Here is a 27,430-nt window from a genome sequence, read left to right on the forward strand (position 1 = left end):
ATGGCCTCTGGATTCCAGGGCAGAGGGGCAGAACCTCGCACGCGAATGCTGCTCAGAGAGGCAGAGAAACCTCTTACAGTGAGTACCTGCTGTGACTGGGCCTGAGCAGGGCTGGGGCTGGAAACTCCCCTCGTGTCCCTCCTCTCCCTTCCCTGCCTGTTGTCCAGCAGCACTGTGAAGCTGCAGACCCCTCCCCACCTCTTTGTGCCGTGCTCCTGTGGGTGGGGGCTGTCCTGGTGCACTAGGGAACACCGTGTGCTGCTTCAGGGACACTCCAGCATCTTGCCTGGCTGTGCCACCAGAGCCAAATTAAACCAATGTACAGCTGAAGCCCTCAGCATGTGCTTCTCTCCCTTTCCCTTTGTCACAGTAATTCCTCCTGTCAGGCTGGACGCTCACCTGTGCTGCTCTGACCAACCTGCCCTTGGGCGTGTGACGTGGGGGGGAAGCTCAAACTCTGCCCAAAGCCCTGAGAGACAAGGCTGGTCCCAGCTAGAAGAGGTTCCAAACCAGCTGCTCTCTCTCATCTCCTGTGTGGGGCACAGATCCAGCCCTGCAGACAGCAGTGGAGTCAGGGCCACAAAGGTTCCCTGGCTGGCTGCAGCTCACTTGACTGAAGATGCCCCACTGCTGAGGCTCTGTCAAGGAAATCCCTTTGGTTTCTTCTGTGGAGGGGTCTGTGAGCCAAGAAGGAGAACACAAATGCTAATTAACAGAGAGAACTAAAACTTGAACACATTCCTGTGCACCTCATTCTTGGGCCAACTTTGCTTTCTTGCATCTCTTGGACTCACCCAGCAGTGCTCTCTCCTCGCTGTGAGTTTTGAGTGTTGTGCAGGGATGGAGTTAGGGCAGTTGTGAGATCTCCTCCCCACTCTCTGGAAAGGTCACTGCCTCAATCCAATGAAACTAAAGAGGAATCAAATGCCTGAAGAGCAGAAATCCCCAAGCATATGACATCAAACCACAGAGACGCTAATGGGACAGAGCCATGTGGTTGGGGTATGTGCATTGCACTCTGTATTATTAATTTTCTGATGCTAAGTATTTCAGCAGGTAACTTCCAGGCCTTACAGAACTGTCATAGACGATGAGATCACAAATTATTCATCAGTAGTAAGTGACCAAGAAAAGCCTCGATGAACAAGGGCATTTCTGAGGCTCTTGCTGGTGTTTTGCCTTTCAGCTGAGCCCCTCTGCCTTCCAGAAGGAGATGTCTCTCACCACCAAGCAGAGGCTGGCCAGAGCTAAGAAGCTGCATCTGCCTCTGATTGTCCAGCCTCAAGACGAGAGTGAGACCTCCCATCACAAGGTAGCCTTTCCATGCCCTGGCTTTTTGATGTGATATTTGAGGAGGGTGCCAAAAGAGCAGCTTGGCTTGAGCCTGCTCAGTGTGGTCCAGGAGCATTTGATCAGCCCAGGGCAGAGGTGGAAGAGCCCCTGTTTCCCCAGTGTGGCCTGGGCAGATGTACTCACCCAGAGTCTGTACCTCACCAGGGATCAGAGCAGAATCTTCCTGCCAGCAGCTGAACCTCTCCCTGCTCTCTCTTGCCTCTCCTTGCAGTTCTCAGCAGCTGACCCAAAGCAGAGCTCACTTCTGCCTTGCCCAGCAGAGGTGGTGTTTCAGAACTACAGCCCTGGTGAGGTCTGTGAAATGCCAGTGGTTCTGAGGAACAGGGACAAGGTAAGTGCTGTGCACGTGGAGGTTTAGCACTGTGCTGGAAGAGGAGAGCACAGAAGGGTGGTTAAGGATGGCAGCAGGCCATGTCCACTTGTCTCCACAAGTGGGTAAAAAACCATCATTCCATGTCTTTCCTGCAGGTTCCTCTTCTGGTGAAGGTCATCTTGGAGAGCTCACCTTATTTCCAGCTGGAAATGCCCAGTAATGTGTACCGCAAGGTGCCACCGGGCCTCTCTGTGACTGTCCGCATCCTCTTCAGCCCGGGGCAGAACAAGGTGAGTCTGCAGCTCCCAGGAGACTGGAGTCTCCTGGGGAAAGTGAGCCTGCAAGGCTGGATTCAGGGCATTTGGCCTGGGTTTTGAGGACCTCTGCTGGTTTCAGTGGGGTTGCACTGGATCTAGAAGTGGGAGATATTCTTTGCCTATGCTGAAGATGAGGATAAATGTCCTGTGCTGAGACAGTTTCTTTTCCTGCAGGATTATTTCCACCAGCTCCTCTGCATCACTGAAACAGAAGAGCTCATTGTGCCAATTCGGGCCATTGGTGCCCGAGCCATCCTGGACTTCCCTGACGAGCTGGACTTCTCAGAGTGCCCAGTCAAGTACAGCACCGAGAAGACTCTGCTGGTTCAAAACCTTGGTAACCGGGCAGCTCATTACCAGCTGAGCACCCAGAGGTGAGGCAGCTCATCTGTCCTTGTGCAAAACACCTTTGGGTGATAACAGAGCTGGTCAAGAGCAACAAAAGAACCAGAGCATCAAAGCTGCTGCCCTGCAGCCCTTGGAAATGGGCAGGACATGTGGGGCAATTTGCTCTTGATTCTCATGTTTTATGCAGGATGCAGCCTTTGAGCTTCCTCTGTCCCAGATTTCCTGCAGGCTGCTGGAACATGTCAGTAGCTGGCTTGCACCTTCCTGGGCACAAGCAGCTTCTGAAATGGTTACTCCCCACTGTCAGCCAAATAGACCCATTCTCTGGGAGGCCACAGGCACGTGGCTTTCCAGTGGTCCTGTCATGAGACGCTCCATGTGAGCTGTGTTGTGGACAGCCTGTGCTGTTCCTGTCAGCCTCAGAAGACAATCCAACTGTTTGTCCTGTTGGCTGAACTGCAGAGGGTAATGCATTTTTTGACACGGTATCTGCAAGGAAACCAGTTCAGCTGGCTGGTGGTGAGTTGAGGGTTACACCAGAGGTCTTGGTGTAGGAGCTGAGGTCAGGAATGCAGCACAGACCTGCTGTCTAACCTGGCACAGCTGAGTGGCTTTGATTTTTTCCCTGGCAAAACAGAGGTCAAAAGGCAAAAGGACTGCTGCTCTGAAACGTGAGGGTCTGAGAGGAGCTTCCACCAAAGCCTGCCAAGGTTATTTAAGCAGGCTCCTGGGATGCTGTTCAAGCAGGCTGCTGCTTTTGACTGTTTTGCTCCTTGCTTGCACAAGCAAAAGTGAACCGGTCTCAAAAGGGATAACATCCCCAGATCTCGCCCAAGAGTCCTGACATCTTTGTCTTGCAGCCCTTTCTTTGTCATTCCGGCCACGGGAACTCTGGGCATTGGTGACAGCATGCAGGTGACAGTGGGAGTTCTGCCACTGAGGACTGGTGACTGTTCCACATCCCTTGTCGTGCACTATGACACAGGTGAGTGCTGGGCACTGCACAGGGCACTCTCTGCATCCCTCAGAGCAGAGCCCTTTCTAAAGCAGAAAGGCTGATGTGGCCAGGGGTTTAAAGAGGGAGATGATGATAGTTTTCAGTGTTCATTTTGTAGTTACCTGGTTTGTAGTCGTGTAGCTTGTCATCTTGACCATTGTCAAGGTCCATAGAAATGCCATTTCTAGACAGCATGGTCTGATATTTGTTGTTTGCATCTCGCCTGGCAAACACTCACCTGCAACAGGAATGGTGAGCTTGGTACTGAAGTCTGAGCCCAGACAAATCGCAGGAGTTGGTTGGGAATAATGAAGGTTTGGAAGCTCTGAAAATGAGGGAGCCTTTGGTAGGGTTCTGTTCCAGAGGGTGAAAAGCTGGAAGGTTGTCCAGGGCATCCTCATGCTGTGCACATGCAGCTCTCAGGTTGTGATAGATGTACCAACCCATGGAACTGCTCATTCAGCTAAAAGCTGTGACACTTTCTTCTGGGACCTGTGGTTTGCTCTTTCCCTTGTGCTTCCATCAGCCAGTGAGCTGAGCAAAGACTCCCCTTTGCTCTGTTCCAGGTGAAGACACCCACACAAGCCTTCACGGAAGAGCTGTGGATGCGAACATCAGGCTGGACAGGAACAGTGTGACATTTCAGAAGACGTTCGTCACGCTGTCAAACCGCGCAGCCGTGCTCATCCACAACCTGAGCGATGTCACGGCGTGCTTCCAGTGGACGGCTGTCGATACTGAGGGAGAGGAGGATCAGCTGAAGCTGAGGTGGGTTTGAAAGATCCATGTCAGTGACATACCTTGCCCAAGGGTAAAACTAACCTACGGCTTCAGGAGATATTGGTGCTTTTGAATGGCCTAGGGTAAGTAAACCATCCTATCTCTACCTGCCTCCCCCAAGCAGTTCTGTGTCAGGAGAAGCCACTTGAGGTGGCTGGTGGGCTCTCCCTCAGCTGTGGCAGAGGCTTTGAGCCAGGAGGTTCTTTTGAGGGCTGCTGGCTTTGGAAACCTCTCCTGAGCTTGCAAGTGTGGAGTGTGGAGTGAACAACAAGTAATCCTCAGGTCCACTTGGGACCCCATAGCTCAGGGTCAGCCTTTTGCTGAGGAGCTGCTCCTGCACTTCCACTTGTCTCTGTAGATATGTGGCTTATTAAACAACCTGCTGGGTTTTTCTCTCCTGTGGCTGCAGGCAGTATCACAGGCTGTGTCAGCAGACAAAGGACAACTTGTCTGATTCTCTGAAGGAGTGTGGAGCGGACAGCACTGGCCAAGAGTGCTTTGCTCTTCTCACCCACAGCCTCCAGAGTGAGAGGGCAAAGGTGAGAGGAGATGCCATGCTGTTCTGCGATGGCATTTTCTCCCTTGAGCCGAAGGTAAGTGATGGCAGAGAACCTCCCTTTCTGCTTCTCCTCCTCCTCTTCCTCCTCATCCCTGAATAAGGTCACTTGACTGATCCCTGCCTCAGCTGGCTTTGTGTGCTGAGAGAGAAGTCATGTGGAATCTGGGGAGCTCAGAGTGCTGGTTGCAAAGAGAGTTTCTGCCCTGTGGGCTCCTGGCAGGCAGCAGGAGCCTGACTAAAGCTTCCAAACTCTGTCATCAGGGTTATTGATGAGTGTCACTCACTCCTTGCTTGTCACTGACGCTCTAAATAAAGGCTTACAGGACTGTGGTTGAAAACAAGAAATGTGATGCTTGAAGAGAAATGTTTTGCTGTCTCCTTCTGCCGTAGGAGGGCGAGATCAGGCCGAACTGTTCGGCTGAAATCAGCGTGTTCTTTAAGCCCCAGGAAGCCCGGCTCTATCAGCAAGCAGTTTACTGTGACATCTCAGGTACGGCTCCTTGCCCTGCCTCTCTCAGCACAGTGAAGGCGAGGTGGAAACACTCCCCCAGCTCACCGGGCTCCTGTGGGATTGCTGGGAAGGGTCCATAGTCAGCAGGGCAGTGCTGGCACATCCCTGCAACTTTCGGGACATCTCCTCTTGTTTGATTTTTTCCCTTTCCGCTCTTCTGAATGCTGCCTGTATTTAGTGTGCTCCTCCTCCCTTGGAAAAAACACCCTCTGAGGTGCACCCAGAAGGAGAAAGAACAAAATTCCCTGAAGTTGATTCCATTATCAACACAGGGAAAGAAGAAAGGATGGTGTCTATGGGTGGCTGTACCATATCTCCTGAGGGAAGAGAGGGGTCCATATCTTCTCCTGGAACATCAGGAGCTGGTCCCATGCAGCTCAGAGTCAGGGACTAGCACTAAGGCAGCCTGGAAAATGCAGGGTAGCAGAAGGAATTTCTGTACTGAAATAGAAATCTCTCCCCAGGCCGTGAGAACAGGCTGCCCCTGCACCTCATAGGGGAAGGCCTCGGGCCCCGGCTCTGCTTCAACTTAAAGGAGCTGAACATCGGGGAGGTTTGTGTCAGTACAAACAACAGATACGAGGTGAGCAGCGGGGCTGGGTGGATCCTGGTGGCTCCTGGGGTAGCAGCGAGCCTAGTGGACCTCTGCCATTCCGGGCAACTTGGGCAGTTGTGATACGAGTCTAACTGAGGGGGTTTCTTGCAATCTGGATCTTTCTGATGGGGTCAGGAAGATGTTCATGGAACCCAAATCCCTTCTTTTGGGCAGCCTTCCTTGGAGGTCAGCTGGGAGGCTTGCTGCAAAACGGCTTGACACATGAAAGCAACACCAGGTCAAAAAGCTGCATGTTCAGAGGCTTTTGTTCCAGTCACAGACACAAATCACCTTTGTGCTCAGGCTGTCCAAAAGTGGCTGGAGCCAACTGCTTGCATTTCAGTTGGAGGCCATTGCAAACAGTTTTCAGTCAAGTCCCTCCTGCCTGTTCCTGGGAGTCAGAGGAAAGCCATTCACCCTCCTGGCTCAGCACTGAACAAAGTGCTTGGCAGGGCTTTGTCTTGCTGACCAGTCCCTCACCACACTTCAGCCATGGTATCTCTGGCTCTAGAAAGAGCAAAGTGTTTCTGGGAAGGAAGCAAAGGAATTTTCTACCTCTTTGTTTCTGGTTTCTCTCATATGCAGTAAACAGGTGGACATGCCCTGCCCATGGTGGGGTTGGGCACACGTGGAGCAGCAGCAGCAGCAGCTCTGTGCTGATTTCACTGGAAAGGCTGCAATGCCCAGTGTTGCTCTTAGGGCCTTAAGGCTGTGAATGCACTTGGTGAATGCACCAGGAGCAGCTCCTCTGTGCTGCAGGTCAAAGTGGACTGTGTGTGCCAGTGGGGAAGCCCCAGAGTGACTCTGGTTATGTGAAGTTTACCACTGCTTTGTATGAAAACCCCAAAGCCATACAAAGTTGTATTTCAAAGTTGTATTTTTTGCTTCTTCCATGCAGCAGCACAGGGCATCTTCTGCCTTTTACAGGCGTGAATCATTTAATTTGAAAGTAACTCAGACTTCTGTAGGAAAGGAAGATTCCTCATGTATTTCCATTTGGCTTTTCTGCTGCTGCAGGTGATCCTGTTCAACACTGGGCCTGCTGAGGCTCTCTTCATCCTCCTCCCTCCAGCCACACCCATGGGCTCCTTCTTCACCTTCCTGCCTCAGGAGGGCATCGTGGCACCGTACAGGCTCCAGGCCGTCCGGATCTCCTTCCATCCCACCGTCATGGGGGAGTTCCAGGAAGAATTCTGCTTCCATGTGACTGGATCCCCTAAGCCTGTGACCTTGACTATCAGGTGAGAAGGGCTTTGGGAGCTTGGTGGGCACATCTGTAGCTGTCTTGGGTAATCATCTCCCATCTACCTCATTGTGTGCTGGAGCAGAGAAATAAGGTGTTGCCTGAGGTCCTAATCTTGGCTCTGGTTCTGGCATCCCTTTAGTGTGGGGGTGCCTGCTGCCCTGTGTGGGTATCCAGGAGCTGGAGTGACTGCTCCCTGCAGGGATGTCTCCTGCTTAGGCTGTGGCAGGCAGTGGGATGGATCAGCTTTGGGCAGTAGCTGCTCTGGGATGTCCCACCTGAATACCCAGCAAGGGCCCAGGGCGTTGGAGATGGGCCAGCCTGGGTGATTCAGCACCAGCAGCAGTGATTTTTAAAACTTCCCTTAAGAATCCATCCCAAACGGGCAGCAGCAGCCTCACCTCACCTGTCATGGCCATGCTGTGGGGGACAAGCTGTGCTCCCAGTTCCTGGGCAGAGAGTGCTCTGGTACCACCTTTCCACAGCCAGAAAAGGGCTGATGTGGGAGACAGGGAACTGTGCAGCAGGAACTGTCTCAAGGACGTGGGCATCATGCCGTGGGTTGGTGCTATTGCAAAGGTTAACATCCTTACACAGCAAAGGGGAGAGGTGGGAAAAAAAGAAGAAAAGTGATGATAGGAGAAGTAAAACTCACTTCTCAGGACCCCAGCAGCTTGAGGGCTTGTCCCACATAGTCTGTCAGCTGCTGACTGCTTTGCTCTGGCTGCGTCCCGTCCACATGGGTGCTGTGCTGAGCACAGGGTGCTGGGTTGATTTGAAACCCAGGGTGGCTCTGAGAGCAGCTTTTATCCACGCCCTCCCGAAGGACACCCGAAGCCTTTGCCATTGCCTTTAACAAAGCCACTGCCTCCCTGCCCTTGTCCTCACAGGGGCCGTGTCACGGGACCGACTTTCCACTTTGATGTGCCCGCCCTCCACTTTGGCGACGTCTCCTTTGGTGAGTGTGCCCTGGGCTCGAGCCACAGGGTGAGAGGTTTGTGTGTTGCTGGAATGGAGCACTTGAACATAAGAGCATTCATACTCCACCACAGCCTCTTCAGAGTGTTCATTCCAAGGCTGCTGGTGCGTCAGGTACCCTTTTGCCATGGTGAGATCAAATAGGACCAGAAAGTCAGCATCGCTGTTCAGCCGCTTCTTGTTTCCTTTTGAATAAGTGGCACAGTAAAAGAAGGCACCAGGCGGGAATATGGTTCTGCTATAGCAGATGCATCCTGCTTCATCTTATTTCATTCCTAAGGCTTCCTCAGCTGAGGGCAGCTGTTTTACCTTTGTTTCTTTCAACTGTGCTGCTGACTGTTGTCAGCATCTGGTCACCTCGGTGGCATTTGGGATTGTGACATCTTTTTTGTGCCTCTCTCCTGTCTGTTTTGTGCCTTTTGTCCTTTTTGTGCCTCTCTTGCCTCCCTGCTGGAGTCACTGCTGGAGCTAGCAGTGATCACTGTTGAAGGGCATGAAGAAGCCCTGGGCTGTGCCTGCAGTTGTTTTTTCCTCCCCATCTGTGTTCAAATGACTCTCGGTAAGCAGGCTGTGGGAGATGTCTCCTCCATACAGAGCTGGTCATATATGGGCTGCAATGAGCTGTAGTTCAGGTAACAAAGAGGCAAAATGCAAGCACAGTTTTATCCTACCAGGATATTCCCACCGGGAGTCATGAGACATGGATGCCTAAAGGGATATTTGTGTCCTTTCCTTAGGTTTTCCTCGCACCTTGAAGTGTTGCCTGTCTAACACCTCCATGGCACCCATGACTGTCAAGCTGCACGTTGCTGGGGATGGCTCGGGAGCGTTGAGCATTGACAGCTTCTCTCAGATGCGCAGACACAGTAACCGGTCCTGGAGGAAGGAAGCTCGAGGACCTCGAGGTCCTGTGGATGCACAGGAATTTATCATAAGTCCCTGCAGAACGACCGTCCGCGCCCTGGGATCCGAGTTCTTCAATGTATGGGAAGAGTCCAGCTGGTGGGGCTGAAGCTTCACTGCAGTGTGGGAGGGCTTTAGCTCTGCTGCCAGCTTTGAGCATCGTGTGAGGGAGAGATCTGCACTGGCCTGAGGCCTCTGTTAGCTGTTACCTGGGATATTCCTCAAGGAGCACGGTTTTGTTTCCAAAATCACAAGCTGAAATAATGTACCAGATGGTCAAGTACTGCAGCTGTTCTTGTGGTTTTGAGAGCAATTTCTTCGATTGCAGGTGGGCAGAGGGAGGCTGAGGACACAAGGTGGCTGTTAAAGAGAGAAATATCATTGTATAAAGCAGTTCTCTTTTCTCCCTGGTTCCCATTTTTCATCTCCTGGGAGCAGATGAGTTGTACTCACTGCAGGGATCTTCAGTGGGGACAGGAAATACTCTGCAGTCATGAACTGCCCAGCATCTGCTGGGCCACACTTTGCCCTCAGCTTCCTGCTGTAAAGCTGGACTTGTTCTGTTCAAGACAGCAGACTTCTTCTGCATTTATGTCATTGTAGTCAGGTGAAAAATTAGTCCCTTTAACAAATCTTATCTTGCCAGAAGGGTTTTGTTACTCCCGAAGACCGTGCTCTACTTGTGGACCAGCAGAAGAATTAAGGCAAAATCCTCCCTTTCTGTAGCATGGAAGAAGATTTGGAGGACAGCACACATGGGTGATAAGATTTTGGGAGCGAGCAAATCCTTGCTGCACTTCTTTTCTCTTCTACCAGGTCACCCTGTGTTCCAACACTGTAAGGGAGTACCAGCTGGCGCTGGTGGTGGACGTGATTTGTGTTGGCAACGAGTGGTTGACACTGCCCCTCACAGCCAGGTACCAAGGCTTTCCTTGCAGCTGCTTCTCTTTCCTCGTGCATCCAGCACCAGCACACTGCCTGGCTGCAGCTCCCAAGGAGAAGTGTTGCTTAATGAGCTGCATCTGCCCATCTAGACGTGAGAACAGTGCTAGGAAAGCAGCCCGTGGTGAGATGCCCCCCTGCTCACAGCCAAGCATGACCCTAGGCCTTTTTCTGAAGGGAGCAGAAATAACATTAATTGTTGGCCTGGCGTTTGGTGCTTGAAAAGTAACAAACTTCCCAAGGGCTGCCTGTCCTTGTTCCTGCAAATGGTGAACTTGTGCTGGCTTGTGACCACCCTGCAGCATTGGTTTGGGACACAGTGAGCAGCCTGCTGAGAGCTGGGGTCTGGTTCACTTCAACAGTGCATGTGCAGTGGGGAAGAGGCTCAAGACAGGAGTAGGGAGGGCAAAAGATCTTACAAAGAGGAATATAGTCCTTGATGTGGCAGGTGAGCTCAGGTTTCACTGTTTCCCTCTGTTTCTTTTGAGTGATGTTCTCAGAGCTGAGGCCCAGAGTTGTTCTTGCTGCAGCCAAATTCTACCCTGCTGTGCTGCTGTGGGCATCAGTAGAATGACAAGAGAGATGCAGTTCCCTGGTGCTGTTCCCTCTCCCAGACAGAGCCATCCAGTCAGTGCCTGGGCTGCAGTTTTACCAAGCAAGTGCAATTGGGGCCAGTCAGTGTACAGATGCGTGGGGTAAAGAATGGAGGGGGATGTAGGAACTGGAAGAGGTTGATCACCCGCTCTGAAGGCCTTGTGCTCTCCACTGCTGGAAGAGATGACACTGTTTTCAGGCAGGACAACGGTGCTGTAGGAGAAAAGGGAGTCATTTTCACTGACACACCACAGTCTTGTGTTCCTTGAGCCTTGGTGGGCACTGGTCCTTGTTGGAAAGGCTCCCCCAGAGCTCAAGGACCACGGGGACTCTTACAGGAGTCCTTGCAAGAGTCCTTGGGCAAAGAGGGGCAAAACTTCTATGACAGCTCTGGAACAGGGCACATGCTCCACCTGGGCCTTTGGGAGCCTCTGCAGTGCAAAGCCTCGGGGTTTGTCCCTCCTTGACAAGAGGTGTTTGAGTGAAAAGAAGTTAAAGGTGATTTATCACTGTAGGACTATTAAATTTGTATCAACGGAAATTTTGATTTGACAAATGTTTTATGCTCCAGTCCATTCTCTTTGAGGACAAAAGTTCTTGATGCTCCCAGTATCTCTAATTGCCTCGGGGTCATTTCTTTGCCCAGATGCATCGTTCCTGCACTGCGCCTGCTCAACCCTGTCGTGAGCTTCGAGCAGTGCTTCCTGAAGTTCCCCTACACGGAGAAGGTGATCCTTGTGAATGACAGCAACTTTCCTGGCTGCTACCGTGTTCTCTCTCAGGTTTGGCCTTGCCTCTAGCTCCTCCCCTGAAATGTTACTGTGGGGGGGGGGGTTATTAGGGGAATAAAAGGGTTTGGATAAGACCTTGCTGGTTTCTATTCAAACCTCAAGGTTTTCTGAGAATACAAGCTTTAGGAAACAGTTTAACGTCTTGAGGAAGATGTTTATATTCTAGTCTTTGACTTATTTTCAAGTGGGAGAGCTTAGAGGGCAGTGAAAATCTGATGCAAGGAGGCTGTCAGCACAGAAGTGGGTGTCTGTGCACCAGAAGCAGCAACTTTTGGACCCCCTGAGGATGCTTGGCACCTGCACCTTGCATCTTGTTTTTTGCCTTTTTGCTTTCTCCTGAGAATTTTTACAAGTGTGTGAGTTGCACACACTTGCGGTAGATGTTAAGGAGTCTAAAGTTTCCTCAGTTCTGAAGTTGCTCTTGCTTCTGTCCCTTGTAGGAACGCAAGGAGAAGGCTGCTGCATGGTACTCCAGCTCTGAGCCGTCTGGGATTATCGAGGCTCACAGCTCGGTGGAGATCCCAATTACCCTGGAGGCCCAGCAGCTGGGAGAGTGCAACGTCACTGCTGAGGTCGCCGTGTTTGGGAGAGAAGGATCCCCGCTGGTGAGAGGCAGGGGACATAGATGTGTGCCTTGAGCAATTCATCCCAGTGGGGTCTAAAGTGGACGGGGATTCTTCAAGGAACTTGTGATATATGGCTGGTGTGGACAAGGACGGGAGGGATTGGTGGCACAAGCAGCAGCTTATGCCTAGAAAAGAGGAAAGGTGGAAGCCTCCTAGATGGCAATCTCAGTGCCTGGCCCAGCACACAGTTACAAATCTGGGAGATGGGATAAAAAGCCCAGTCTGAAACCCAGAGCAGTCCCTGGGTCTCACACTCTGCTGTGTTAGAGGAATGTTTTGTGCAGAGCTACCACCCCAGCAAAGCCAGCAGTGCTGCAGGATGTGGGTGTGTGGATGTAGCAAGAGCACTGAGGACAAAGTTGCCGTCTGCTTTTCTTCTCGTTCCTGTGGGTCCCGTTGCCTGTAATGCTGGTGAACAGGGCTCTTCTTCTCCCTTTTGAGAATACTGTAGATGAAGGGTTTGTGTGTTTTTATAAGCCTTTTCCTCAGGGAGGATATGTTGCAAGAACTTAGTGTTCAAGGATGGCTGTGCAGCAGCAAAAGCTGGGAAGGTGGTTTGGGCTGAGATGGAGCAGTGAATGAAGCAGGCACGAGGTAGAGGACATAGCAATGTGAAGGAGGTGTGAAGAGGCAAGCGTGGCAAACAGCAGTTCTTTGTCCCCTGATAATGGGAGCTTGTGGCTTTCAGGTGGGATTGCTGCAGACCCCACGCTTGCTCCAGGTCTTCTGTTTCAGTCTACATCACTGACAGCTTCAAAGGGCCAGAATTATCCCCAGTCTTAGAGCTGGCTAAGTTTTTCAAACTCTCCTTGTTGAGCCTTTTTTTTTTTTTTTTTTTTTTTTTTAATCTTTTCTACCTTCTTCCTGGAACAGGAATTCCATTTAGAGTGCATGGCCCACGGACCAGTTGTCTCTATCGATCCAGAGAAGATAAATTTTGGTGCTATCCAAGTCTTGGAAGACAGGTCCAAAATTGTGCACCTCAAGAATCACGGTGACATTCCTGCACCCTTCTGGGTAAAGATGGTAAGTGTCTGTGTGGCTGTTTTCTAGTGAAAATGGCTGTTTAGTAGCAACCCTTGACTTATTTTTTGTATGCAATGTTTCTGTATTGATCTGTGTGAGTGGAAGTAAGATATTCCATCCCAGTGCAAGCAAGAGGAGCCAGGATCTCAGGCATGCCTCTGTGAAACAGTTTGCAGAGAGGCTGGAGCACAAATGAGTCGATCATGTTTGCGAGTTCTCTCTGTCTTTTGTGGAAGATACTTAGCTGTGCAAGTCATGGTTTTGGAGCACTGAGATCAAGAGAAGCCTGTGGCCTATTGCTCCTGAGAGGGCATGGATTTCCCCATGGATTCCCCATTCCATCTGCATTTGCTTTGTGCCAATCTTCTGTTGATGGCAGAAACCAGGGTGTGAGATCTGCCCTCCAAATGCTCGTGGGAAGGAAGGCAGGTTTCACAGCTCCTGTGGGTAAAAGCTGTAGGGCTGTTGCACACAAATGCACCTGTGAGGGTTGTGCACCCCCAAAGCCTGTGGTCTGTGTAGCATTGCAGAATATCACCTGCAGAGAAAGGTCGTTTCATTGGTGGCGGTTACACAGGGGGGACAAGCCACAGGGTTGGATCTGTAGCTGCTCCTCTGGCAGGAGAAGCAGCCAGGAAGGGTCCATGGCTTGGTGCTGAGTGGGATGTGCTCCCTGCTGGAGGGGGCATCTGTGAGAGGCTTGAAAACAGCTTTGAAAAGAGATTTGATTTTCTGTATATTGGGTGGCTTCAACTTCTGGAGTTGGTTAAAGCCAGCCCTGACACTGTGGACTCGTTTGTGTTTGTGGATAAAGCATCACGTGTGGTGTGAGAGTCCAGGCTGAGCCTCCTGGGCCAAGGAGGAGCAGGGTGAATGTTCCTCTTGCTGCTTTTCCAGCTGTTTAGGGGATAAATGTAACCCCAAAGTGAGGCATTGCCAGGGCAGCTTTCCCTGACTCCACAATGAAATTCTGCTTTCAGCCTCTGCAGGGAGCAATGCACCTTGGCTGGCTGGGCCATGTAAAGGATGGGTTTCACATGCTCGTACCAGGGCTGGACCTGCAGAGCTGTGTTTGTGCAGCTGTGCTGCTGCAAGGCCTTTCCCCCTCCCCGGGGCAGCTTCCTGCTCTCTTGCCCCATCTGTAGAGGGAGGTCCATGAGAAACCAGAGGACGAGGGGCTTGGGAAGGCCATGCCATGCTTAGAGGGCATGTCTTGCAGGTTTTGTTTCTGCTTCCTGCTTTCCTGCTCTGCTATTTAGAGGTGCCATTTAGAGGTGACTTTTCCAAAGCAGAGGGCACTGGGGCACCTCTCCACAGCTGATGATGGATGGCAAGCAAGGGCTCCAGTCTTTCAGGGGCTGTTGAGAAGCACTGATGGCCCCTCAGGAAAGGACACTTTGGGGTATTGCTCAGCTGGCTTTGCAGAGTTATTCTTCAGGCTCTTAGCACTGTCCTCCAGCTGTGTGGCTGCTGGGCTGGGATTTGAGCAGTCCTGGCTTTCTCCAGTCTTGTGCCTTTGTGCAGACCCAGCTGTGCTTCGGGAGGCCAGGAGGGAGTAAATAACTTCCCTTGGCAAGCACTCCAAAGAGAGCTGAGAGGGGAATAACCTTCTCCTGAGGAGGAGCATCCCTTGGGTTGAGCAAAACTGGGCTAATGACCTCAGTCTGTTAAAAGAAGGTAAAATACAGGTTGTATAAGCTCTTGGAGAATTGCTGTTGCCAGACACCATAGCTTACATTTAAGGAAATTAAATGTTTCTAGTTTTCACACTCATCTTTTTAGCCTTTCTGTTTCCTGCACCTCACAGCAGAGCAGGGCCCATGGCTTCCATCCTGAGTTCGTGTTTGGCTTGTCTTACAGGCTAGGAAGCACTCACGCTGGAGGATTGAACCCACTAAAGGTGTGGTCCTCCCTAAGAGTGAGGTGTTGGTGACGGTCACAGGAAACCTGAACGACACAAAGCAATTCAAGGACAGGATGAAGGTGTTCATTGAGAACAGCCATCCGACCATCATCTCTGTCCAGGCTGTGGGCACTGGCCCCACAATTGTCACCGACAAACCTCTGGGTTCGGTGCTCGACTTGAACACCCACTTCAGGTAGGAGACTCTCAGCTTCCACTTCTCCTGTGGGTTCAGCAAGGAATAATTTTTCCACAGTCCTTCAGGCTAGATCTTCTTCAATACTCGAGGTCCCAGCTCTGTTTCCCTGAAGCCACGGGAGTTCCTTTAGAAATAGGTCATCTGAGAGTTGCTGGATATCCTGAAAAGCCACAGAAATGGAAAAGCTGGAAGACCTGGCCGGGCTGAAGCTCTGAGCATGGGCAGCCTTTTGGGTGGAAGTTTTATTGCAGAGTGTGCAGTCAGGGAATGCCATCAGGGTGAAGCTGAAGCTGAGTGATCACAGGGAAATAGCAGCTCCCATGACATTTTCCATCTCTGCTTCTCTTCTAGCTTCAGGCCCTGCCGTTACCGCTTCAATGTGACGAACAAAGGACGCCGTGTCCATCGGCTCTACTGGAGCACAGAAGGTTTCAGCATCTCTGGGCAGAGCGCTCTTCTCCCTGCCTTCCGTGGCACCAAGGGCAGAGATGCTTCCCGGCACCACAGAGCTGGCAGTTCAGTGTTTAAGGTCCGGCCACAGCAGGTGGACCTGAGGCCACGCCAGACTGTGGAGATGGTGCTGGAAGGCTGCTCCAGCACTGCCCAGGTGAGGCTCCTGCCAGGGGCTGAGCCTTCCCTATCAGATCCCCCCCACTGCAGCTTCTTCTGCAGCCCCTCGACATTTGCCCGGGAAAAGGAGCAAGTGACTTCAAGCACCTGTTTTAAAGCCAGTTGCTTTCCTGGCCACCATCAGTTGCTAAGGCTCTTTTGTGTTTCCATAGCTACCAGAAACCCAACTTGCTGCTCCCAAAATACAGGCTGAAGGAAGTCCTGCTCCTTCGGGCAAACAGGGCTTAACACTGTCATGTGCTGGGACAGAAAGGAAGAGCAGAGAAAATAAGTTGCACTTAGACTAGAAGCCCAGGCAGGAAATAAATTAAATACTGTCAAGTGTTTTTTTCCTAGGGAAGCAGGGAGTAAAACAAAAGCCCTGTGAATGGCAGGAATGTCTGGGAGCAGCATTGCTTTTCCTCTGAAGACAAACACGGGCAGAGGGGTGGTCTAGCCCTGAGTCCTGGAGAGGGAGAACACAGTGTGCTAGCTCTAATGATCAGTACAATGTCCATCCATGCAGGAAACTGTTCCCCGGGATCATTATAATTGACAAACTGACTTTTGTCAACTTTTCTATTACTGCATGCTCCAGTCTTTCAGCCAGCCCTGGTGTCCCAGGGGCAGACAGGTTTTGCAGCACCCTTGGAGAGCAATTCAGAGGGGGCTTGGGCTGTTCTCCTACGAGAACCTTTCTGTCCAGGGGAAATGAAACTCTGCAGAGAAGCTGCCACCTAAGTGCAGTGTGCATTCCCTGGCTCCAGGACCCCTGGGCACAGATATTTAGAATAAATAGGCGGCAGCACAGAAAGAAAAGAGAGCTATTGAGGAGAGCAGAGACTACTTACAGTCACTAATAAGTGACAGGAATAGGGCCCATGGGTGGGTGGCAAGCCAGTGTGGGGTGTTTGGCCTGCTAGTACCCACTGGGTGACAAGTGAATCTTGCATGCAGGAGGTGAAGGAATGGCTGCTGTGTTATGCTACTGTGGGCAAAGAGATAGAAAAAAAACAGATCATGCAAGTGGATGTCACCTGCAAGTTCATTCACCCTGTTGTGGAAATGTCTTCCAGAGTAATCACCTTCCATGTAGAAAAGGTAGGCCTCTGGATTGCATCCTGGCATTTAAAGGTGTAACTCCTCAATTGGCTGGAAGTAAACAGAAATAGCTGCACTTCTGCGGTGAAAAATGTGAAATGCATTGGAAGGGGAAGGAGATCTGTGGCCGCTTGAGGTGGTTTTCCCTTGTCTGCTGTTTCTGTAGAAACCCAGTGATGTCCTGGCGCTGCATTACCAGCCTTTGTCTTTAAAAAACGTCTGCTCGCTGCCATTCAGCATTGTGCTGGACTTGGAGCAGCCCTTCCGAATCTGCAATGTGGACCAGCAGCCCCTCCCTGCAGGTTCCAAGGTGAGCATCTGTGGGCTTGTTCAGCAGGGTCTGAAGAGGAGGGATCTGGTGGTGCATTTCTGTTGGGAGGTGCTCGAGTTGAGAAGTTTATTCTGTAGTGTCAGCAGTGGATTGGCCTGAGCTGCATCAGCAGAGCTGCAAAGGGATCAAAATCTTATCTGAATTGGTAACATCCATGCTGACTGTAAAACATGAGGAGAGGGGAGCGGGAAAGTAGATTGGGGCAAGCCATGCACTGAAGGTGTCTCCTGGAAAGCATCCCAGCTCTCCAGCAGCCATCCCCTTGTATTGCTGATGAGCACAGAAACGTGAGCCTGAGAGAATCTCAGACCAGAGCGTGGTGCCTGCAGACAGCTCCTCACTGTAAAGAAATGAGGGTGAACTGAGAAGCCCGTGCTGGGGTGACACTTTGAACATTTACTGTTTCCTGCTGTCAGACCCTGGGACTTGATCACAAAGGTGATTAATGCTTTTCATCTCCTTGCAGCCCATGATGCTGGATGTAGGGGAGGAACTTCATCTCTGCATCCAGTTTAACCCGGCTTATGAGAAGGATTTGAACAGCCGGGTGGCAGAGAGGGTGCTCAGGATGCGCTTCATGGAGCATCCTCACGAGGAGCAGATCACTGTGCGGGGAGAAGTCTACTTCCCAAATCTCCATCTCCAGGCCGAGGCCGTGGACTTTGGCTGCATCATAAATCGCACTGAACAAGAGCTGCATATGGAGATGACCAACTGTGGCCCAATTCCTGCCCAGTACCACTGGTCATTCCTGACAGACCCCCACGTGAACACCATCAGGTATGTGCATCATCCCTGTGCTGCTCCAGCATGGACCTGCTCCAGCCTGCTTTTGGAGTGGCTGTTACTGAGCTCACCACACCAGCACCCAGCCAGGGGCCACATCCCGGTGAGGAGCTGCTCTGGCAGGCATCTCTCTCTCTCCCACTACAAGTCCATGATCATAGTTATGTTATTTTCCAGGTTCAAGCCTTCGCCACCCGAATTCAAATGCCAGTCATCAAAGAAGGGAGGCTTTCCAAGGAGATACTCCAAGACTGAAAGTGTGGAGGGACCAAGCGAAACCCCAAAAACAATACAGAACTCTGCCCAGCAGCCAGCAGATGCAGAGGACTCCTTAAAAGCAGGGGTAGATTTTCTTGTGCACCTGCTGCTTTGCATTGTCTCCTCAGCTTGCCACCAAAAAGTCATGCTCGTGCCAACCTCCCTTTTTGCTGCCCTTCTGTCCTGTGCCCTAAGAGTGGCAGCTGGACATGGGCTGTCAGGGGAGGGAGAAATAGGAAAGTTTTGCCTGGAGAAGCCCACTCAGATCCTATAGACCTGTGCTGAGTTTGGGATTTTTTGGGCTTATTTTCTTCACAATGTAAAATGAGGTCTTTATCTGCATCATGATGAGAAGGCTTCCAGTTTCCTTTGTGTGTCAAGCCATGAAGAGTCCTGATCTCCATGTACCCCCTTCCCAAGCCAGCTAGAGCACTCACATCTCTGCCTTCAAAAGCTGGTGTTGCAGTGACAGCTCCAGAGCTGTCTTTTATAAGACAAGGTTTTGCCAAGTGGCTGTCTCTTCCTCCAAACAAGGAAAAAGGCCTTTGATCTGCCAACCTGCCCGGTGAACATTAGTACTTTGGAGTGGGAAGTGGCCCTTTGTTCTGCATCATGGGGAACAGAGGCTGCTCATGGGGCAATAAAAAAAAAAAGGATGTAAGGAAGGAGAAGAGTTTCTCAAAGCCCCAGTGTTGGCATTGAGGTGAAGGAGAGGGCTTGTACCTGCTCACACACAAATACCACTTGTTCTAACTCTGCACGGTTTTTCTGAATCAGGAGAAACAAAGCCCAGTGGATGCAATGAATAGTGTGGCTGAATGCTTTCAGAGAGAAGCATAAAATCAGTCACCTTTATTTCCTGGTTGTTGCCATGTATGCACAAGTAAACCAGGGAAATTCAAGTGGCCATCCTAGAATTCTGGAATGGTTTGGCTGTGAAGGAACTATCAGAGGTTGTGTAGCTCCCCCCCTCCCTGCCTGAGTGCTGGGGGTACCCAGTTCCCTCACGTAAGTTTGATGCAGGAAGTGCAGATGGAGCCCAGGTCTCATCTGTGGGTGAGCTTGGACCCACACTCGACTGATGGCATGGACATTTTCACACTTGATTTGTTCCCAGGTCCATTTTCAGCTGCTCCTGGTTGGTGAGGTGGTGGAGCCTGCAGCAGAGGGACCTTGCTCAGACCAGCCAGCTGCTCACTGCAGCCCATGGTGCTTGTTTTCCAGGCGCTGTCATCCACTGCTGTGGAGCCTCAGAAGCCAGTGAGGAAGAGGAGACTGGGTCAAATCTCAAAGGTGAAGCATCCCAAGCCTGGCATGCAGGAGGTGAGTGGGAATTTTTTTCACGTCCATGTTCCCAATGTGGAAAGCGGTTCTGTAGCCCCACTCCCACTGGTGGCCCTCAGCATTGGCCACAGAGGGGCCTCCCATCCCTGCAAGCCCATCCCAAAGCTGTGTGAAGCCACTGGTCACTGGAGAGGCCATGGGGGACATTTGGTAGGGCTGTCCCAGGATGCTCCCTGTGCAGCACCTGTGGAGGGCATTGCTCCCATTTACCTCATCAGGTGCTTGTCAGGAAATTTTGGTAGGAACTTTGGCTGTAGCAGCTTGAGAGAGCAGCATGTAAATCAGAGAGAGAAGGAAAAGCCTCAGAAGTCAGATGAGCCTTCCCCCAGCTCCAAGCACTCCCACCTCCAAGTCTCCTGTTTTTCTGAAGGCAGTGAGAAGTGTTTCCAAAGACAAGTTCTGCAGCAGAGAGAATTTCTTGCTGCCAGGAGACATTCCAGTTTATTTTAAAGTAGTGTATACTCATGGATAAATGATTATGGGAGATTTTCCCCGTGGTCCCTCCACTGGTCAATGGCATGGACACAGCTTGAGATTAGGGTGATTCTGGCTGTGCTTGGAGAACAGGCCCCTCCAGCCATGACTGGACTTTACTCCAAGGAACAGCTGCTCTTCTGCATCCATTTCCACACTCAACATCTCCATCTCTCCTCACACAGGTTTTTGATGTCCAGCCACTGTGGGGTGAGCTGCAGCCAGGAGAGAGCCAGCTGGTCACCTTCACCTTCTTTGGCCACGACAACATTGTTGCCCGTGTCACGGCTCTGTGCCACGTGGAGGGAGGCCCCACCTACGAGGTGGTGGTGACTGGGGAGGCTTCACCCCTGGCTACCAACTGGATGTGGAAGAAATGGACTGAGGGCTGCAGGTACCACAGGCTCCTTGTCTTGGGATCATGGCCAGTGGGTTCCTGCCCACCTCAATCCCAGGCTCTCTCCCCTTCTCAGCCCCTTTGTTGGCTCTGGGGCTTAGAATACAACCTTTGAGGGATATGTCCAGCATCCAAGCTGATTTAAATTGGCCATCTCCACCCCTCCCCTTCATTCCCTCCCAGCCCAGGGACATCACAGCATCCTCCTCAAGGCACCTGACAGGGCCTACTGGGGAAGACAAGGGTCCCAGTGAAGATGTCCAGAGGCACATGTCCCTGAGATACCCCTCCACTGATCTGCTCCTAAAGCTGGAGCTCCGAGGAGGTGCTCTTGTCTAATGCTCTTGCTTGATCCACAAACCAATCCCGGGAGGAAGCTGGGCTTTCAGTCACTTCAGTAGCTGAAGAGAATGTCCCAGAATAATCCCCACTTTACTTCTTTTCAGTTCAAAAAGAGAACTATTTTTAATGTTATTTCCAGCTGCTGGCCCTGTCTGTGTTGTGCTGTGTTTCTCTCTTGTCACCCGTACATTTCTTGCCAATATTAAAATGCAGGTTCCTTTTTTCTGGAATGCCACCCTTAGAAATGCACCAACTTTTAGATACAAGTAAATGGGGACAAAGTTGTGGAAGCAAAAGAGAACGGTTCATGAGTAAGGATTCAGCTGAGCAGGGTGTGTGTCTCCCTCCCCGAGAGCCAAACACACACACCCCCCCTCAACAAAATGACTACATTTTATCTCCTTTGCACCCTGCCGGGCGGTCCCTGTCCCCTTTGCCATTGGATGGCACTGGGGAACTCCCATTCTCACATTCTCTCCTGACCACCAGCTTTTCTGTCCCCTCCCCTCTCATCCTACTTCCTTTTGGTCCTGTCGTCAAGCCCATCCCTCTCCCAGCTCACAGCAACAACCAACAAATCAACCCCAAAAAATCCAACAATCCAAACAACAACAGAGAACCAACAACTTTCATTCTTTAGCTCAATAACCTTTTGGCTTCATCTCACACTCCTCACCTGCCACCTCCTTTGTTTCTCCTGCCTGTTGGTTACCTCTCAGAGTGCACAGGACCTGGTCCCCTGGTTCATTTATTACACTGTTCCTGCCTTTACATGGTTTCACCACCTCTCTGTAGTGGAACTGCTGAACTTTGTGATTTCCAAATGGCCTTACTCATCATAGCCTCATTTACTTTTCCTATTGGTGTATGATTCCATTAAGCATTTCCTGTTCTGGAATACAGACGTTAAGCAGAAAAAATTGTTATTTTTAAAAAAAGAAAACAACTTTCCCTATTTCTGTAAATGTATGATGGGAATGATGTGGTTTCTTCTGCAGTCCTACTTCTGCCCTTCTGAATTAAGACGAGGATAAAGAAATGGAATCATCCATCTATTCTTCAGAAGACACAGCTTGAGAAGTTCAGTCCTGAAATTCTTTTGGAAGCTGGGAAGCTCTGCAAGAAGTTTTGTTTTTTGTCTGAAGAAGTTTTTTTATGCTAAGCCAGTGGATGCTTTGACAAGTAATCACATGGAAATTCACTCACTCTGAAGGACTCAGTGAATGAATTGAAGAACCTACTGTGTGATAAGAACCTCAACGATTGGCATTGGCACTTTGTTTACCAATAAAGCAGAAAAAATAATGTCTTATGTGATGAAATCTGTGAATACTGAGCTCTCTACCCAGGCACAGTGCAAATTACATGACATCCTGCACAGTCTGCTTCTTCTTCCAGATGAAGCTTTTGGGGACAGAGAACTGGATTCTGCCCACCTCTGTGAAGTACCTGGAGCTTTTATAGCCAGCCTTAACCATTACTTGAAGTCCCATCATATCCCTGGCCACTGGAATTGGATAACTAATACTGTAAACCCATAGCATGAAGCCCATGACACCCTTCTGATGATCACGGATGATGATCTGATAGCAAATACATTATCTTGGTGGTACTTGGGCCCAGATAACACTGGGGATTGTGGCAGACTCGTAGAGAGAAGACTCCTGGTCCAGTGTGAGCTATATGATTATGTGGCTCCCTGATGATGTGGATCATTATGACTAAAGTTATTGCTAATTCAGTACCTAAATATCGTCAATGCAGTATAAAATATAAACAGGTCTAAAGGGCTATAGCAGAAGCAGGTTTGGTTAGAAACCTACAGGTTTACAGTCCTTGGCATTGCAGAACTCCCAGACACAAAGCAACAAAGCCCCTATGGAGCTACTTCAGGATTTTATCTCTGGACATGACTGGATCTTAGTTGGATCTGCAGTCAGAGGCAGCAGGAAGCCTGCTGGGGTGTGCAAGGAGCTCAAGTGACACAGGGGAGGGTGGCACAAGCCTTTCAGCACTTGCTCCTTGCCAGGTGCAAGGGAAGCCTGCAAGGCTTGGCTTGATGGTGCAGCTCTTCCTCTACCTCCTGGACGCTTTCCCATCACTAATGGGATTTCAAACTCCAGAAGAGCAGCCTCCATGAGGTGCACTCCCAAAGACAAAGGTATTCTAAAGTGAAAACCACTGCTCTAACTTGTGCCACTTTGCTTCTGAGTTTTAACAAGAGGAGCATCCCCACGGGCACCCATTTTTGCAGCTCTCTGGCTCCAGACTAACTGCAGACATGCCAGCTGTGCCAAGGAATGGGGATTTCTAGCTGTGATTTGCCAGCTTGTGCTCTTGTGGTAATTGATTTCTTGACTCAAATTTATACTGCTCTCTTGTCTTCGGGTTACAGTGTCTTTAATATTGAGCATTCAGTCATTAAATGCTCAGAGGCTCTTCCTGTGTCTCTTAGGATTCTTCAGTGCCTTGTTTTGTAGGTTGTGAACTGCTCTGTGTTGTTCTGTATTTGGTGGGTTAAAAGTTGAAATGCCAGCTCTTCTGGGTGAGCCAGAAGAGGGCTCCCAGCTTGAAGCTGAACTCACTAATTAAGCTGTGGTGACCTGCTATTAACAGGCAAGTCTTGCCCCTCGTCCCCTCCCTCCCCTTAAAACGATGTTACTGAACACTAGATGTGAGTTGACTAAACAGTTTGACTTTCTGTGTGCCAAGTTTAATGGTTTGTGTAGAGCCATGTTTGTGTAGGTGCCAATGACAACTTCTATGCTGTTTCCTAATTTATACTAGGAAAATTTATATGTTTCCTAATTTATGAGTTTACTCATGAAAATCAGTATAAAAAGAAGATAGCTGTGGTTTTGGTTTTGCTGTAGGTTAACTCTGACAGGCAGATAAACCCCACAGACTTTCTCATCCTTCCTCTGCAGTGGGATGAGGCAGAGACAGAACAGAAACACTGAGAAAACTTCTGGGTTCAGATAAAGACCGATTAGTAAGTGAGGCAAAGCTCTATGTGCAAGAAAAGCAAGAAAAGGAATTATTCCCTGCTTGGAATGTATACACAGCAGAGCAGTGTTTACATAATGTCAAGGCCTCTTCTGCTTCTCCCACCAGCCCAAGCAGCAAGGAGGTGCACAGGGAGCTGGGAGGGGACACAGCTGGGACACCCCACCAGATGGAAGGGGAATCCTATTCCACGTGGCATCTTGCTAAGCAAGCACTGCTGGGGAAAAGAAGGAGGAAAGGGGGGACATTTGGGCTTATGGCTGAGGCCCTGCTTTCCTGGAAAAGGCCAAATATCTGCCAGCCTAGAAAACAGGGAATAATACCTTATTTTTGTCTTTTTACTTTTGATTTTTGGTTGTCAGGGGCACACAGGGAAGGGCTTGCACAGGGGTTGCCATGTCCAGGAGGCACTGACGAGAAAATGGAGCAAAGCCTCGTTTCTGAGGAGACTTTGCCTGGCAGCCAGTTCATGTCTCACATGGACAGGCTGTGTAGCAGGGAAGGGGAGCTCCCAAGAGACTGTAGCCCAGAGACACTCTGCAACCAGATGGCAAAGGTCTCTGCCATGGACTGCAGTGGGACACTGGACTGGGCCAGTGGTGTCCTGTCAGCAGGCAGACTTTGGGGCACAGGGGCATAAAAATAACTGCATCCTTGGGGGCTCTTTGGGGGCTCTTCTGTCCTTTGCCTTTTTACCTTTTTACTCTCTGGGAGCTTTTCGACCTTGATTTTTGAGTGGGGGATTTTGGCTTGGGGCTGTACTTTTGCTTTTGAGGCTTAGTGATTCGAGGGGCTTTTTTGGGACTTTTTTTTTGAGACTTGCTTGCCGAAACTTGCTTTTGAGTTGGGGCTTTTTGAGTCATATGCTTTTGCCCTGGTCTCAGCCTATCTTTTGGCTCTCCTGCCCTGGCTGGCTCTTGCTCACCCTCACATCTGTCCTGCCTCCCTGTGTCCCTGACCAGCGTCCTGCCTGCTCTGTTTCTGCATCCCTGCCTGGGCCACCTGTGTCCAGCCCACCACCGTGATCCTGGCTGTGACCCTGTCCAGGCTCCTGGCCCTGCTGTCCCCTCGCCCAGTGTCCAGCTGCCCGTGCTGTCCCCAGGCAGGCAGCAAGTGCAGCCCCACCTCGGGACATGCACCACACTGCCCGACCTCTGCTGGGAATGCTCTCTTTTCCCTCTGCCTCCTCTCCCTCTCTCCCATTTTTCTTCCTCTTGCTCTGTCTTCTCTAGACTTCTCTAGTAGGGTAACTCCTTTTTATTTTATTTTGCTCATTGAAGAGGATACTGCAGTTCTGTTTTCAAGACCACTGAAGAGCAGACAAAGGAACGTTCTGGGAGACCCTGCTTTGAGCAGGGAGATTGGATTAATGATCTCCAGTGGTCCCTTCCAACTTTACCCAGTCTGTGATTCTGTGAGAATACTTCAGTAGAACTGGGTGCAGCTGAGAACTGAGCTAATAGAGGTGGGGGGTTATTTTTTTCCTCCTTTTTTTCCTTTCCTGTTCATTATTTTACATATATTGAGACATATCTGCCTCTCAGCCAAGGTCTCACTCGAGGGAATTGATTTACAGTAGGATTCTACATAATAATGGAAATTCAAGTTCATAGAGTGTTTCACTAAGATTCAGAACAGCTATTGATCATGTTTCTTTGGGACTAGGAAGCCCCTTCTTCAGATCCTCATCTCTCTGGGGAAAGGCCTTCAAAGAGCCAGGAAGCTCTTTTTGAGGTGCCTCAAAGTTGTCAGGAGCACCAGAGGCATCAAACAAGGCTCATGCAAGGTGTTCCTCAACTGACTGCAGAGTACAATAGGAGCACAGCCCACAGCCAAATGTTTTCTTTGTTTGGAGATAAACAATAGGCAAGGCAGATTTTTCCAACATATGTTAAAATTGAAATTAAGAATTGATGGGAATAAATAGAGACTTTGGGCAAGCCCAGAAACTGTAAACAGGCTTCAGGTTTATGAGTAATGCTGTGAGATTCATGTTTCAGGCATTTAGCACTGTATAACAGAGTGAATGCTGGGTTTTGTCTTATTCCTGTCAAAATTTTCACTGGCATCATTGCCATTACTGACTCCTCAACTTCCTGCCCCTCTAGAGCTGCTGACCACATCTTTGAAAGAATAGCCAAGATGCAGTGATTAAATGTAAGGATGAAATCATGATAACACCAGATGTAGAATGCAACAAATTGTTAGGCACAATTATGTCAGGAAGAAGGCATGATTGAAGAGAATGAAAATCACTTGCACTAGTGATTTTGCATGATCACTGCACCTCTTCTTTCACTGTAAACAAAACAAAATTAAATTTACTAATGATGCAACAGAATGCAGCTGTTGGAGATGGGATATGTTGTTTTGATCTACCCTTCCTTTCATCTCAGTTAAAATTCTGAACATGGCCATTTAAAAGCAATTCTCCTACAATTTTGTGATAGTTCAAATACTTTAGATTCTTTTTTCCAGAGGACAGCTGTGTTGTTATCTTGACAGCTAATGTGTAGTAATGACGGATTTAGGTCTTAAAAATTAGCTACTAAAGTGTGTCAGAAAAGAGAGGAATTAGCCTGAAGTGATTTCTGACAAACACTTGTCAGTGGGTTTATGACTGTCTGAGCAGATGGCAGTTTGGGAAGTTGGAGCTGTGTCAGTGTGCTCCCTCCAGTGCCAGTCAGAGCAATGAACACACAGACACTTCAGCCCGGGCAGGAGAAGCCAGAAGGAAGAATGCAGAGTACACTGCACTTGTGGATTTCCTTTTCTGGTGTTGACTCCGTTTTCTGCAATCTGCTTAGCAATTTGTGCATAATCACAATGATCTTACTGCATGCTCCAATAATAACACAGCACATAACTGCATACTAAATGATAAAGCCAATTCTTGTTCTAACAGAGCTCTTAAGATACTTGAATCTTAATTCTTAAGATACTAAGAATTTGTTGAAAGTCTTTCAGAAAAAAAGTGCTTCAGACAAAACACGGGTTTTCTGCTCAGTAAAGCAGGCACTGGAGTTCTAGTTCTGTGGTTTATAAAACAATAGAATGTGTGAGCCAGTGATTCCAAACAGCTGCAATTCATTCAATTAACATCTTGTTAATTTAGCTTGTATGAAAAAAAGAATCTTTTTTTTTTAAGCATATTTTGGTTATTTAGTGAAATGGTTTAATTCAAAGATGCAGTTCAACCTATATATACTATCTTTAAATTATACCCAAAAAATAAAATCATTATTAAGTAGTGTAAAATAAAGTATTATTTTCTTTTGAAAAAAAACTTTGGTTTTATCCAAACCAATTTCCTCTCTGGTGGCCCTTTAATTAGCTGCAACTCTCACCCGTCAAAACCCGTCCCCTATTTATTTAAAAATAAAAATTATAAATTGTAAAGCCAGTGCATTTCTTTCCTTTGTACACATCTCCACTCTGGAAAGTAATGTAGGATATATTCCACTGAAGTGGGAAATAGATCTTGGCCAGCTAAAAATAAAATAAAATTAAATTAAATTAAAGTTCTTAATGTTGTTTTTATGCTCTTTCTTTAGATAAACTGTTTTTGTTGGGAGCAAGGCAAAGTGCTGTGTGCTGATGAGAATCCATGGCTCTGTCTGCACAGTCGGGCTCCTTCCCAAATTAACCAGAGACTGTTCTTAAAACAGGACTGCTGCTACTGAGCTCTCTCCCTTGCCAGCTTCCCTCCTTGCTTTCCAATACAGGAAAAACACATAGGAAATATCCAGCATGTGAAAAATAATCTAAAGTGTTTCCAAAGTGTGCCAAGGCAGTACTTTTGCC

The 27,430-nt window shown here is 49.5% G+C and overlaps 1 protein-coding gene across 1 annotated transcript; it reads left to right on the forward strand.

Annotated features, from left to right (window-relative positions):
• Positions 1-27,147, forward strand: LOC148222351 (axonemal central pair apparatus protein HYDIN-like). Its single transcript, XM_088172253.1, has 26 exons — positions 1-78; positions 1,187-1,312; positions 1,565-1,684; positions 1,822-1,956; positions 2,158-2,357; positions 3,192-3,385; positions 3,895-4,096; positions 4,518-4,701; positions 5,058-5,157; positions 5,643-5,761; positions 6,791-7,014; positions 7,907-7,974; positions 8,732-8,976; positions 9,714-9,814; positions 11,080-11,215; positions 11,665-11,829; positions 12,724-12,876; positions 14,737-14,975; positions 15,330-15,585; positions 16,545-16,688; positions 16,855-16,998; positions 17,486-17,799; positions 17,983-18,148; positions 19,288-19,386; positions 20,067-20,275; positions 21,619-27,147. Exons 1-26 carry the CDS (start codon positions 1-3, stop codon positions 21,641-21,643), a joined length of 4,146 nt encoding a protein of 1,381 aa, XP_088028379.1. The 3' UTR covers positions 21,644-27,147.
• The last annotated feature ends 283 nt before the right edge of the window (positions 27,148-27,430 follow it).

Source organism: Sturnus vulgaris, chromosome 12 (genome assembly GCF_052056855.1).
Source record: "Sturnus vulgaris isolate bStuVul1 chromosome 12, bStuVul1.hap1, whole genome shotgun sequence".
Classification (NCBI taxonomy): Eukaryota; Metazoa; Chordata; class Aves; order Passeriformes; family Sturnidae; genus Sturnus; species Sturnus vulgaris.